The sequence below is a fragment of the Melanerpes formicivorus genome, unplaced genomic scaffold (assembly GCF_026170545.1).
Source record: "Melanerpes formicivorus ecotype bairdi unplaced genomic scaffold, bMelFor1.0.p_v2 SCAF_5, whole genome shotgun sequence".
NCBI lineage: Eukaryota > Metazoa > Chordata > Aves > Piciformes > Picidae > Melanerpes > Melanerpes formicivorus.
The window spans coordinates 17,665,933-17,680,800 of record NW_027142357.1 but is presented as its reverse complement, the minus strand read 5'-3'; the positions used below and the strand labels follow the sequence as shown (position 1 = coordinate 17,680,800).

General features: G+C 36.7%; 1 protein-coding gene across 28 annotated transcripts in view; it reads right to left on the bottom strand.

Moving 5' to 3' along the window:
- Positions 1-14,868, bottom strand: part of TTN (titin) — a 250,969-nt gene that overhangs the window by 132,711 nt on the left and 103,390 nt on the right. For 26 of the 28 annotated variants that reach the window (XM_068138463.1, XM_068138479.1, XM_068138485.1 and 23 more), the window contains 23 exons: positions 14,650-14,724; positions 14,440-14,511; positions 14,105-14,188; positions 13,801-13,854; positions 13,411-13,488; positions 13,111-13,188; positions 12,115-12,195; positions 11,689-11,769; positions 9,882-9,965; positions 9,353-9,682; positions 4,907-4,984; positions 4,689-4,763; positions 4,399-4,482; positions 4,108-4,194; positions 3,507-3,587; positions 3,221-3,313; positions 2,922-3,005; positions 1,994-2,095; positions 1,725-1,808; positions 1,300-1,377; positions 1,000-1,083; positions 707-790; positions 148-474 (listed from right to left, as the gene is read on the bottom strand). In XM_068138463.1, coding sequence (XP_067994564.1) covers positions 148-474; positions 707-790; positions 1,000-1,083; positions 1,300-1,377; positions 1,725-1,808; positions 1,994-2,095; positions 2,922-3,005; positions 3,221-3,313; positions 3,507-3,587; positions 4,108-4,194; positions 4,399-4,482; positions 4,689-4,763; positions 4,907-4,984; positions 9,353-9,682; positions 9,882-9,965; positions 11,689-11,769; positions 12,115-12,195; positions 13,111-13,188; positions 13,411-13,488; positions 13,801-13,854; positions 14,105-14,188; positions 14,440-14,511; positions 14,650-14,724 — 2,358 coding nt within the window. The remainder of the gene's footprint in view (positions 1-147; positions 475-706; positions 791-999; positions 1,084-1,299; positions 1,378-1,724; positions 1,809-1,993; positions 2,096-2,921; positions 3,006-3,220; positions 3,314-3,506; positions 3,588-4,107; positions 4,195-4,398; positions 4,483-4,688; positions 4,764-4,906; positions 4,985-9,352; positions 9,683-9,881; positions 9,966-11,688; positions 11,770-12,114; positions 12,196-13,110; positions 13,189-13,410; positions 13,489-13,800; positions 13,855-14,104; positions 14,189-14,439; positions 14,512-14,649; positions 14,725-14,868) is intronic. The other 2 variants (XM_068138466.1, XM_068138472.1) reach the window with 2 other exon arrangements.

Here is a 14,868-nt window from a genome sequence, read left to right as displayed (position 1 = left end):
AGTACCAGAGAAACAACCTTTAGCATTACCAGCAGCAGACACACAGAACCACAAACGGGAAAATACAAATAAACACCCAAAGGAGGCTTAAGCAGTAGCTGGAAACTCAACAAACTATAAGAATAATGGAATCATGACTTGATGTACCTATATCTGGTTGGATTTCGTAAGCCTCTTCATATAGCTCCTCATATTTCTCATAGATCTCTTCCTTCTCCTTAAACTCATACATTTCATAGACATCTTTTTCCTCAGCCTCTTCTTCATACTCCTGTTCCTGAAACTCCTTATATCTCTCAGGTTCTTCAGGTTCCTCATATGCCTCAATTTCTTCAGTTTCCTGAACCTCCTCAAACTCTTCAATACTTTCATATGTCTCGTACTTTTCATACTCTTCATATGTATACTCATATTTCTCCGCTGCAGGAGCAGGGACTTTTTCTTTCCGGATGAGTTTTGTGGGTAATTCAGGCACTTTAAAAACAGTGTTATTGTTACTACCTTAATATTATTTTATACTTTCATTTTTTTTTCTAACAGTTAGTCAAGATGACCCACATAAAACAGTAAATGTACATGATAATGACAAACTGAAGTTAAAATAAAATATAACAACATGCTCCTAAATCAATACGTATAACGTAAAAGATTTTAAGAATGAGGAGGAAAACCAAATCTGTCAGAGGAAGAAGAGATTAATCTGTACCTTTAACTGGTGTTGGTTCTTGGGGTTTGGGCACAACAATTGTCACCTTCTCTTCTGCAACAGCTCTTTTACGCACCTCAGGGACTTTAAAGATAAGAACTTTCAGGAATTTTGAAAAAAATCACCTTAAAACAGCATGTGTAAAACAGCACAAAAAGCTTTACAGTTCTACAATGTGAACACAGACAGTGAAGACTTTTAACAAATTCAGACAGAAACCACATGCAACAAAGACAAAAGTTAAAAAGATCAAGAATATTTTTAGCATAAACATTAATCAGGAGTACATATACCTTTTGCAGCTGGTAAATCTACTTTTTCAGTGAGGGTAACAGGTATCTTCGTTTCAGGAGTAACCTTCTTAGGCATCTTGGGTACTTTAAAGATAGGATCTAACTTTAGTGTTCTTTTTACACAAGGTTTTAAACAGACACAAACCCAGATGCTCACGAACAGCCAAACAGAAGCTTACAAACAAACAGTTTACTGCCAAATATAATACAAGACAAAACTACTAAAATCTCCCTTGCTAAATTCAGCTTGTAAGAAGAATGTTTTCTATTACTGATAACAGCATTTACAAACTGCAATACCTTTGGCTGGTGGAGCTGGCACCTTTTTAGGAACAGGTTCTCTCTCTTCTGGAACAGGTTTCTTGGGCATCTCGGGCACTTTAAAGACATTTTATTTTAAGAATGTCATTCACCAGTAGTATGAGGAAGACAACAGGAAACATAACAAAACAAGAACTGATCTGCAGAATCTATTTAAAATCAATTAAAGATTAAACAGATTTTTTTTTTTTTTTTTAAAAAGACCCTTTTTAGCCATAAGCAGACATCTTGAACAAGGAAAACAATTTCAAATCTTGTTTTTCCTAGGAATTTGACAGGCACAATGAGACAACAATACAGAAAAGGAGCAGGGACATAAAACTGACACAAATAACAAACAAAATAAACAGAGACTTGGAATGAGAATAACGACATATTGTTTTCCTAAGTATTAAACCATATACCTTTTTCTGCAGGAAGTTTCAGCTTCTCAGCAGTGGGTACTGGCATTTTTTCTTTTGGGACAGGTTTCTTAGGGATCTCTGGCTCTTTAAAGATATTATTTCGTGAACACATTTTAAAATTAAAAATATGAAAAAGCCACATGAAAAAAGATCACAAGATCCTCTAAAAGATCATTAAGATTTACATGCAATTTAGAACAAGAAATAAAGATGAATTTTAATGAATACAAAAGACCTTCTGAGTAACTTGCAACAAAAAGATGGTATACCTTTTGCTAATATTGGTTCCTCTGGAATGGTTTCTTCTTCTGCCTCAGGAACAAAAATGGGAACCTTTTCTTCAGCCACAACTTTCTTTGCCACCTCAGGCACTTTAAAGATATTATTTTAAGAACTTTACTTTCATGACAAACCCCAAAAACTGAACATAAAACACAACAACACCAACTTTGAAGTAGCAATAATAATAGAATTAAGGGAAACAATTACTTATTTTTCACTCCCTGAAAACAGCAATTAGTTTATATGGGTTACATGAAGACTAGCTCTTTTATCCAGTTCTTAATTACACAGCATCACTGACAATATTAGCAGATATACTACAAATGAGAGGGTGTAGATGATTATCAACATCTAATTTTTTACATTTAAAACTTCCAGTGTCGCTTTTCAATTTTTGTTCTAAAAAACTTGTCTGGTGAAAAAGAATTTGCTCAGCACCAAAAGGTGGCCTCTGAAATACTTTGCCTCCATTTTTAATTTCACTGTCAGAGTATATGTTCCAGTTGTTTGTATAGGCAGTCATTTTTTAGCAGTTTAACTAAAAGGCTTGAAATTTTAGCATTGTCTCCATGTCAGAACAATCTCCCTGAATCAAAGGAAAATGCCCATTTGTACTCAAGGTATTTTGTTTAAACAAAATTTAAATTAATTTAACCATTACTTCTAAATAATGATACCACAGTTTATTATTTAGTTTACAACAATCATTTAAAATGCAAATCATTCAAAGCCTGATTCTCAGCCCACTGAAGTCAAGATCTGCTGAGACCAAGCACTGCTCACTTCAAAGGAGCAGCAGAGTGCTAGAAGGATCTGACTTTGCATGACTATAAACTGATTCTTAAAATTAGATTCTACTGAATTGTGTAAATGTAAGGGAGAGAAATTATCTGCATACTCCACTATGTGATATACCTTTAGGTGGTGGAATTTTCTTTACTTTAGGAACTGCAACAGGCACTTTTTCTTCTGGAACAGTTTTCTTGGGCACCTCTGGCACTTTAAAGATATTTTGATGAGAAATTTTCAATTACTTTTTGATCATCGAAACTACCATAACCACGACAAAGTCACAAAGACCAATAACAAGAAGAAAACTTTCCTTAGAAGAGTAATAAAGGTTCACATGCAGCTTAAAACAATCAGCATAGATGAAGATATTTTGAAGAAACTGAACAAAGTTCTCTGATAGTTTTGGAGAAGGAATGGTGTACCTTTTACTGGTATCTCTGGAACAGCTTCCTCTTCCTCTTCTTCAGGAACGAAAACAGGTACCTCTTCAGAGGCAGGTCTTGGTATTTCTGGTACTTCAAAGATAGTATTTAATTGTAGGAAACTTAGACACAACATTAGCAACAGAGACAACTTACACAGAAGCAAGAGAGTGAATTAGCAAGTACGTTGCCACAAACTGCTATGATACTTCAGTCAAATTCTAATAACAAGTCCACAAAAAGAATGAGAAGAATCATCAACATTTTAAGCTATAAGAAAAGATACCTTTGGCAGGTGGAGGTTCTGGCTTTTTATGCAGTGGGATGGGTACTTTCTTTTCTGGAACTTTCTTGGGCACTTCAGGCACTTTAAAGACATTTTTGTTTGAGAAATTAATTTTCAATGTAACATAAAACATAGTAAAATAATAACTGTGTGACAGTAAGATATACTCACAAAACTAGTAAAATTTAATTTGTATGAAATAGAACATTGATTTTTATGCACAGATTTAGGCACTGATGTAAATGTGCAGACATACAGACTACAATGTAACAAATTGGTATGGAAAGATTAAGAGGGAAGCCTGGTTGTTTAGGTACACTGTTTGTCTTTTGGAGCACCTGGTTATCTGTAAATAATTTTTATATAGAAGATCCAAAAGACAGAGACAATACAAGACTGAAACACAGACATTTTTGAAGTGTAGAATAAGCATAACACTCATGAATAACATAAAATGCTACTGTACAATGTTCTGATTAAACACAGGACAAAGTGGTTCAGTATCAAACACACTGGGATGAGGAGTGGGAATTTTACTTGCAGTCTTCTAAAGCAGAAGATACAAACTAGAATTATGCAGATGAAGCAGAAACTGGTGTACCTTTGGCTGGTGGAGGTTCTTCTGCTCTTTTAGGCACTGGGACAGGTACCTTCTCTTCTGGCACAGGCCTCTTTGGTACTTCAGGCACTTAAAAATATTATTGTGGAATATTTATTGTAGAATTTTTTTTATTTATTTTTTTTTTTTGAACCATAAGGTAAAGAATAACAGTATGAATCAATAAAGTGGAAAGACAAAGAACAACTGATGAGAATAAAAAACTCTTCACTCTACACAACACTGAAGAGGAAAGGCCAACAGTTTTTAACATTCAGTCAAGAGCTGGTATACCTTTGGCTGGTGGAGCTTCTTTCTTTTTTAGTACAGGAACAGGAACCTTTTCTTCTGGCACAGGTTTCTTGAGCACTTCTGGAACTTAGTAAGATATTGTAAATTGAGCTTATCATAAGAATCTAAAACACCATAACATACAAGCCAGTGACACTAAAAAAATGAACACAAACACATAGAACCACTATTCTTAAGAGTAACAGTCCTTTTACTGTCCTAGTGTTTAATACAAGTAAGAAGATAAAGTCTAGAAGACCTCTCTAATCACAGCTAATTACAATTTCATGTACCTTTAGTTGGTGGAGCTTCCTTCTTTGGCACTTGGACTCTCTTCTCAGGTACAAGTTTCTTTGGCTCCTCAAGTACTTAAAAAACATAATTTTGGTTAAAAAAATAATCCACAAACTATTCAAAACACAAATGAAACAAAAAAGACAGTACTGTGAACCATATATTCAGAAGATGTCTGCTAACTTAAAGAAACAATATATACCTTTACAATATATACCTTTTGCTGGAGGAGCTTCCTTTTTCTTCGGAATAGGTATTTTTTCCTCTGGTACAGGCTTCTTGGGAACCTCTGGCACTTGAAAGAATCATTAATATTTTAGGTAGTTGCTTCTAAACTAACAGGAACATAAAGTACAAACAAGCACCACAACAAAACATACAGCAATGATTGGACACGGTTCGATCATTGCCATGGTTTTAGGCCAATTCTTTAGTCTACTGTGTATGTTATAAACAAGAATATGGACTTTCTGGACATATTTGAGTAAAAGGTAAATAAAGTTAGCTAATGGATACAGAAGAATAACAACGGATTTGTCTACATTATTCCATTGGCTTGATGACTCGGATAAAGTTTGCTGCTCAAACTATATTTTTCTCCTTTTCGCTTCTCTTTTGCAGCTTGCATGGCTTGTTCCCTTACCTCTCTTTTCTGACCTTTTGCTGGCTCAATATTGTGTCTGTGAAGTAATGGGAAGGGAAGAAGGGGAGGAGGCTGCAATGATCCCCCTGGGCTGTACAAGGGGATCCTTGTATCTGTGTTTTTCTGAATTGTAAATATATCTAAACACATTTTGTACATATTTGTTGCATTTTATACTTCTAGATTTTATTTTGCTTTTGTAAATATAACTTTCATTTTGCTTTCTGAGTAGTGAGTTTGTTGGGGTTTTTTGTAATTTACTCTGAGGGTAAATTCCAATTAGCTGGGGGGTAATTTCAACCTACCACAATCAGTAGGAGAAAATAAAATAGCAAACAAATTATGTCAACTGCCATTACATCCATTCTCCCTTCTCAGCCATTGAAACCATCAATAAAAATGTTTTTAAGCTCAAGGGCTTATTTGCTGATTATATGATTAAGTTAAGACAGAGCTGGACGTTTTAGAACCAGATATTGAAGATTAAGAAATGTCAGGGTGGGGAAACTTGCAAAAACACAGATTTTTTTTTTTTTTCCCCAAGTTTTAAATGTTTTTTACACACATTTTAATAAGCAATTATTTAATTACTGTATTAGCTATTTAGTGGATTTACTACTTTCCCCTAGAGCTATGATACTAACACTTCCCAGACATGTATTAGGTTGCATCTGATTGTGTCAAAAAACCCAGTTCTGTACATGTATTGAATATATACTGCTAATTATGTTTTCTTCCTTAGAAATTTCTAAGTTCTTTCTACGTGTAAAATGCAAAAACATCAGTTTAACATACTGATTTACTTACAACACAGAACTATGGATACATTATATGAATATGGGGTGCTTGGTGCCATGGTTTAGTTGATTAGATGGTGTTGGATGACGGGTTGGATGCGATGGTCTTGAAGGTCTCTTCCAACCTGGTCTGGTCTGGTCTGGTCTATTCTATTCTATTCTGTTCTATTCTACTCTACTCTATTCTATTCTCCAGCAGTTTATAACACAATTTTTAGTGCAATGGCAATGTTTAAAAGAGGTTTTCTCTAATGGAATAAATGAAATACTGACTCTGTTGAAATCAACAGATTTTACTTTTAATCATAGTGAGGCAAAGGTTTCAACTAAACTATATCTTAATGGGTTTTGTACTCTAAGATCCATAAATGTCAATACAAGTTTTATGATGACATGATAGTAATCCCACTAGCTTTGAGTGTACCTGGTTGCATCCTGCCTGACCAACCTGGTTGCCTTCTATGCCTTCTATGAGCAGGTAACGAAATTAATAGATGAGGGGCGAGCAACTGATGTCATTTACCTGGACCTGAGCAAAGCCTTCGACACTGTCCCACACTACATCCTGGTCTCCAAACTGGTGACACATGGGTTTGATGGGTGGACCACTAGATGGATAAGGATCTGGCTTGATGGCCGCACCCAAAGAGTGGCTGTCAATGGCTCCATGTCCCAGTGGAGGCCAGTGACAAGCGGAGTCCCTCAGGGATCAGTCCTGGGACCTGTCTTGTTCAACATCTTTGTCAGTGACATGGACAGTGGCATTGAGTGCACCCTCAGCAAGTTTGCTGATGACACCAAGCTGTGTGGTGCAGCAGACACGCTGGAGGGAAGGGAGGCCATCCAGAGGGACCTTGACAGGCTGGAGAGGTGGGCACAGGCCAACCTCATGAAGTTCAATAAGAGCAAGTGCAGGGTCCTGCATCTGGGTCGAGGCAATCCCAGGCACAAATACAGTCTGGGCAGTGACTGGCTGGAAAGTAGCCCTGAGGAGAGAGACTTGGGGGTGCTGGTGGACAAAAAGCTCAACATGAGCTCTCAATGTGCACTTGCAGCCCGCAAAGCCAATCAGATCCTGGGCTGCATCAGGAGAAGTGTGGCTAGCAGGTCGAGGGAGGTGATCCTCCCCCTCTACTCAGGCCTGGTGAGACCCCACCTGGAGTACTGTGTCCAGTTCTGGAGCCCCTATTACAAGAGGGATGTGGAGGTGCTGGAACGGGTCCAGAGAAGGGCCAGGAGGATGATCAGAGGGCTGGAGCACCTCTCCTATGACGACAGACTGAAGGAGCTGGGGCTGTTCAGTCTGCAGAAGAGAAGGCTCCGAGGTGACCTAATTGTGGCCTTCCAGTATCTGAAGGGGGCCTACAGGAAGGCTGGGGAAGGACTTTTCAGGATCTCAGGTAGTGATAGGACTAGGGGGAATGGAATGAAGCTGGAGGTGGGGAGATTCAGGCTGGATGTGAGGAGGAGGTTCTTCACCATGAGAGTGGTGAAGCCCTGGAATGGGTTGTCCAGGGAGGTGGTTGAGGCCCCATCCCTGGAGTTGTTTAAGACCAGGCTGGATGAGGCTCTGTCCAGCCTGGTCTAGTGTGGGGTGTCCCTGCCCATGGCAGGGGGGTTGGAACTAGATGATCCTTGTGGTCCCTTCCAACCCTGACTGATATTATGATACTGAAGAAAGTTTAGAGCACATTTTAAATAAACTTAACTATGATGATAGAGTCAGAGGAAATTTTAGCTAGTCTTCATCATCCTATTCAGGATGATCCAGTCTTTTGCAGTACAGAGCCTTTGCCTTTTATTTACTACAAAAAATGTGTAATTCATATGACAAAATTCTGGTGAAATGTTAAATACAACTTTGGCATTCACTAATTAGTCAAAAAGAAATTCTGAACTTATTTTGAGGGTAGAGGCACTATGGAACTATTTGGTCAAGGACTGGAAAATATAAATTTATAAGTATTGTTAGATGATTATGTAAATTTGGATTTTTTTTTATTGTTAGCTTATATCTTTACATTACTATTTAGAGAGGATTTATTACCAAGACCTTAGTGTGACCTAGTCGTGTTCTTTAAGTAGTGCACAGTATGTTCATCCTGTACTAAAATAATTTAAATTTTACAATATTACCACAAAAATTATTCCTAAGGACAATAGCTAAACCAAAATGTTTAAGTATGGCAGTTTTTCAGATTGTTTTTGTCTTTGCTTTCCACTAAAACATATGATTCCTTTCAAGAAATGAATAAAAAACATCTATAGGCATTTCAAGGGTTTCTGAGGGGAAGACTATGTGATTTTTGTTCCTAAATAACTTATTTTCAAGTACCCTGTTTTCTAGATAAACTTTTTTATTTTTGTTCTGTGAATGTGCAATTTTTATTAATATTTCTGAATATTTGAAACACAGTGTGACCGTTTGAGGCTGTGCCTTTAAGAAAAGGACAGTACTGGGGCACTGTGGCTGAATGTTTTGTAAACAAAAGACAGGTCTAAACGAATTTCATTGGTAGATTGGTAGAATGCAACTTTAAGTTTTGAGTGCGACTGGGACTTTCCTCAGTTCACTCTTCCCTCCTCCTTTCCAGCTCGTCCAATTCTAGGCTCTCTGCCAGACTCACCTTGGACAGATAAGTGTGTGGCCTACTAACACTTTGCTTTAATTTATAACTGCTTTAATTAACAACTGCTCTTTTTCTCTCTTTCTAACCCTCTTTGGGGAAAAATGGGAGAGAAGAGGGTACGGGGGGGACCCCTCCTCCGGGGGAGGGGGGGGGGGAATTTCGTTCCTGTATTATTGTTTTTTTACTTTGCTGTATATTTCTGTGTATATATTGTAAATACTGTAAATTGTGTATATATCCTGCATTCCCTAAAAATTGCTTGTAAATATAGCATTCCCTTTTGCTCCTCTGGCTGGCTAGCTGTGGTTATTTTTTTTTTTCTTCTCTTTGTGGGGGGAGAAGGCTGGGACTTTCTCTCTAACCCTCCACACACAGTCTGACAGTAAGATTTAAACTCAAATGAGGATGAAATAAAGCTCAGTTGAATTTGCTCAGCTGATTGTTCTTAAAGGGTCATTACCACTTCTCACAAAAGAAGAATGTATATGACAAGGAACATTCAAATGTATAGAGATAGTAGTAAAGAGTAGACACACAGGAATATTAACAGAATGGACAGATACTACTTTTCCTCACACAAATCCTAAAATTACCTCTAACTGATGGGAGAGCCTTCTCTTCATACTGGGGAAGTTCTGACTCTTCCTCCTCATATTCAGGAGCTTCCTCTTCATAATAAGTAACTTCTTCTTCATCATGGGTGACTTCTTCCTCTTCATATTGAGAAACTTCTTCATATGGAGAAACTTCCTCCTCATAGTGACTAATTTCTTCATAATGCTGGACTTCCTCCTTGTAATGGACTACTTCCTCTTCATATCTGATGGCTTCTTCCTCTTCGTATTGTGGAGTCTCTTCTTCATATTCAGGAACTTCAACATAGACTTTTTCTTTTTTAACAACTGTCTTGTGTACTTGAGGCACTTTAAAAGACACCAATTAAAAGAATCTTAACATTGAGGCCATGATTCTTATTAATAATAAGGAGCACAAAGCATTGCCAAAAAAGAATTAAACCACAAGAAGAACATTTCATAGAAAACAAATCAATATTCACTGCACATGACACATACAAGACACAAACCCCATGTATACTACATTTTAATGCTCTATCCAGTATACCTTTGGCTGGTGGTCTTGCTATTTTTTTAGGAGGATAGATTGGTACTCTTTCTTCAACGATAGCCTTTTCTGGTACATCAGGCACTTTAAAAGATAGAGTATATTTACATTTAACAATATTTAGAAGTATGGGTTTTTAAGAGCAAAAATACTCTTGTCAAGAGATACAAAACCAAATCTCACAAATATATAGCTGGCATGTAAACGACAAGTGTGTTTATTGACCTTGGACACATAATCATGAAAGATGTTAGGCTGCTAGTCAATTAAGAAAAACCAGACTTTTCAAGATCGCAGTACTTGTGATTCCTGTTTCATCCATGGCTGTCAGCAGTGATGTTAATGGGCAGAACTCAAAATCCAAATTTGATCAACTGCAAAATCAGTAAATCTCACTGCTGTTTGTGGGAACTCCTTCACCACAGCAGAGGCACTCTGTATGACTGCAGTCATAGATCAAGAGTCCTCAATCACTGGTAACAAAATATTTACATAGGAAACTGTGAGCGATTTTCTTAAGAGTTTGAATCTATTCTGTTAGTGATGGATTTGAGAATTTCTAAATGCTTTCTTTGCGACAAGCCACAGTGAATGTATATAAGTGGCTGCAAGTGAGTGTTATTTGTGGGGCAATGTGAAGACTGACCAGCTTTTTGAACATTTTTTGGCAAAACTCTGCTTGGTGTTTCATTGTAAATGTCAGGTACACCTTCCCTTGAAATATTAAACCTTAAACTGATTGGAGGTGGTAAGTTTGGTTGATTTGCTAACAAAATTTGCATTGCGCATGAGTCATCTTGCCAAGAATTTCAGTTTTCTTCAGATAATTTTGTCTTAGCTACAATAGCTCTCTTTGGTAACTCTTGGGAGAACTGTTGCATTTAATGTCCTTCTACTTTGATTTTTTTTTTTTTTTTTTTTATTTCCCCATAGCAGCTGACATATTGCCTCTGTCTTACAGAAAGCTAATCAAAGATACTCTTCCGTCCTCCTCTTTGTTCTCCTGATCTATCTGTCTCCCCATCATTCACCAATAGGGAGACTAAATAGAGTATTTAACTTCATACTGATGTGATTCCATTAATCTTTCATTTTATGAGTATCATAATCATTTTTATCAGCAGCAGCATGTCTGAAATATGAAGCATTTTGCAGGTGAGTTTTCACAAACCAACTTGTTGCCTCCAAAAGTGATACAGCAGTAATTTTTTTTCAAAAGCTAGGGACTTTGTTAAAGCCCTTGAGTGGAAAGCTGCAAGTTATGGGATTATGCTAAGTGTCTCAACCAGGCAGGCAACACCAGAAGTGAAGATTTTTTCTTTGACCTTCAAATTTAGGTGATAAATTGTTGTCACAGGTCAGGAAAGGACAGACTTTTTCAGAAGAGGAAAGCATGTTAATACAAATGAAGGCTGCCCTGTTCCTGCTCAAAGGTCAGAGAGGTGGCAAGATTTCCAAAGGAGGACCTATCTGAAGGGTTGGGCTTTTACTATTACAACAGCAGTAAGCCAGGAGGAATGATTTAAGCCTCATGTGAGAATGGAATACTGTCCTGTGGTATTTTACAAGCTTCACTTCAGGATAAACTGGCAGTGTGCACAGGCCATGAAATTGTGCTTTGGTTGTCTTTTTTGGTGGTGGTGGTGGGTTTTTTGTTTTGTTTAGTTTGGTGGTTGTGGGTTTTTTGTGGTTTTTTTTTTTTTTTTTTTGGGGGGGGGGGGGGGGGAGAGGGGATGGGGCGGTGTTTGTTTTTAAGTAGATAGCAAAATAAAGATTTGGTCATAGAATCTTTCCAGTCTGTTCATACCTGTGTATGAAATCTCCTCTTCTGTATGAAGAGAAATGGATACTTCCTCTGACATAGCCCAATGTTCCTCTTCTGTTGGTACTTCAAAGACAGAGTCCAATGTTAATATTTTTCTCTGCTACAATATCATGTATCTTTTCAGGGTTTCTTTGAAAACAGTTATTATTTCCTGACACCTCCCACACCAGAGTAATTGGGGAAAATATCTCTAGCCCTTCTAAAGGACTCTTTTAAAGTTCCCTTGGGATTACTGTGGAACATAGTGGTGGACATGATACTGAGATTAGTGTTATGATAAGGGCCTCTTCTAATTTAAATGTTTCTGCGATTCTAAACTTTAGAACTTCAAGAAAGTTGCCATATCAGCAGCTGTGGTGGTATTGCATGAGGACAGTCTATTCATAGATAATTAATGGACAGAAGTACCTTCTGGTGGAGACACTTCTCTTTTTGAAACAGCAATGGATAGTCTTTCTTCTTTGGCAGTTTTCTTTGGTGCTTCTGGCACTTTAAAGATAGTAATTGAAAGAATACTAAATTCTAATACAAATCACAATTTCTGAAGTTCATATGGAAGAATTATGGACAAACAATTATGGGGAAATAGTACATATTTACACAGTGAAGGTACTTACAATAAACAAAACAGTCACACCAGACATACAAACATAAAGACATTTAAGTTATCAAAGAAGAGCAGCAGAAGCCTTAATGCATAGTACATAGATATGCATTATGTATTTTGAAGACTACTAGTTTGGGAGGTTCCAGGAATAAGTTCCTCAGATAAATAAGATGCTTTAAAACACTGTACAATTTTAGTAACATCAGAAAAATGTGTTAAAATAATGTCTACTAAAATAATGCATATAATGTTGAAGTAATAGCTATATAGACCAAAACACATCAAAGACAAACAGCACATCATGAGGTAAGATGGAATGACTGAAGTGAAAATAAGATGGAAATTGTCTCTAGGCTCTTCAGAAATTTAATTAAACCACAGAGCTCCACACATACAGGACACACAACAAAACCACTTCTAAAACAAAGGAAAATTACAGAAACAGAGAACATATTTCTAAGTTTGAGACCCTTCACCAGACACTGGTGTTCTAAAACACAGAGTTTTCTAAAATGTGTTCATATTTATTTAACATCTTCATGGAATCAATGTCTTCACTCAGCTTCCCAAAGCTCTTAAGAAGCCAGTGACCAATGAAGTTAAATAACAGGTAGAAAATGCAAGAAATACAGGTGTGTGACTGCTGTCTGTCACCTCCTGTATTCTTTTGCATAAGAGAAGACACAAGTTCTCTTCATTTATAATCAAGTCAGGAAAGACCCCAGGGAGATGGTGAGTATATTTGCCCATAGACATCTGATATTTAGAAGCCTTCTCTACTTTCAGAACTTGTATACCTTTAGCTGGTGGAGCTGCCACTTTCCGTGAAACTGGAACAGGTGCTTTGTCTTCTGGCACAGGCTTCTTGGGCACTGCTGGCAATGTTTTTTTTAAAAAAAAGGTTTATGTTAAAAGACTTTGAATTATGCACAGTTTAGGAAAATAATCACATGACAAAACACAAATGCAGAAACTTGACATTTCTTCAAGTCAAATAAAAAAACTGATAGCAAACAGTCAGTTACATTAGACATGAACAATATCAGTTAATATTCTGAAACAAGACTCCTCTTGTGTAGCTCTGAAGAATTATATACCTCTTTTTGGTGGAGCCTCCTCTTTTTTAGCAACAGTAATTTTTTCTTCTTTGGTGACTTTTCTATGAACTTCAGTCACTTAAAAATAAGAGTAAGAATGTTTAATTGCAATATTTGAAATGCAGACATATATAAGTTTTTATTTTACTTAATCTGATTTTTAAATAAAGTGCCAAATAAACTTCAACAGCAACAAAAATGAGACACTGCAGAACATTGTGCTTTACAGACAGAGGACAAAGATTAAGTATAGACCAAAGAAAGTGGAAATCCAGACAGAGGTCACAGATAATAGCAAAGAAAAATTTAAGTAAAATGCCTAAACATGAGCACAGCAAGGCGAAACAGACAGACAAAAAAAATTCTCCACGATATTCCCAGTTTGTTTACCTTTGGTTGATGGAGGCTCTTCAACTTCTATCTCAAAAGCTGACACCCGATCTTCTGTTTTTAAAAAAGATTATCCAACTTTAGAAAATGTGGTGGACTTCACCAACAGGCATTAGATTATATAAGCCTTAGCAAGATGACACAGGCTATAGGCCACATTGTGGACAAATGGATATAAGTACATGTTTAATGTTGAAGAAATTTGATATATGAGATTTATTTTTTATCAACATGCATGTATGTTAAAGATAGAATGCTGCAAAAAAGGCATGTTTTTTTCAACAGAAACAAACTACTGATATACCTCTTGCTGGTGGAGCCTCCCTTTTTTTAGGCACAGGGACAGGTACTTTCTCTTTAGGAACTGCTTTCTTATGAACTTCAGGAACTTCAGAAAAAAATTAGTAAGGTGAGAAGGAAGATTAAAAGAATATTAAGATGTAATATTTTTATTGTCTACCACATTACAATGTGTTTTACTGAGTAAATACAAACATTATTCATAGTACAAGATGGAATTTGAGACAACCATTCATCACTGAAAGCAGACACTACCCACATCAACATGCACAAGTAAGACAGTAAAACAAATATAATCCCCTTGAAGATAAATTGCCCAGATGAGGAACTGATTTATACCTGTAACTCCTGCATCTTCCTTAGAAGCAGCTGGAGCTTTTGGTTTAGGGACAATTCTACGCTTTTCAGGCACTTTAAAAGATTTCAATACATAGTTTTATGAAGAGAACTAATATCACCACAACATGCATACAAAAAAACATAAATAGAGGTAAACTATTATAATGTCAACATAAGACTCAATGATTTTATAATTAAAAGAAAATATACCTTTAGTGGGTGGGGCTTCCTCTCTTTTAGGAAGAGTTACCTTCTCCTCTACGTAGTAAGATTCTTCTTCAGTCACTTCAAAGAAGTAAAATAAAAAAAACATACTTGAGTTTAAATGTTTTACATCTCTTATTGTCTTTATGGCCCTGGTAAGCAACAAAATATTTTTAAGACAAGGATAAGCAGGGTGCTTTACTACCAGACACCTCTGATATTACA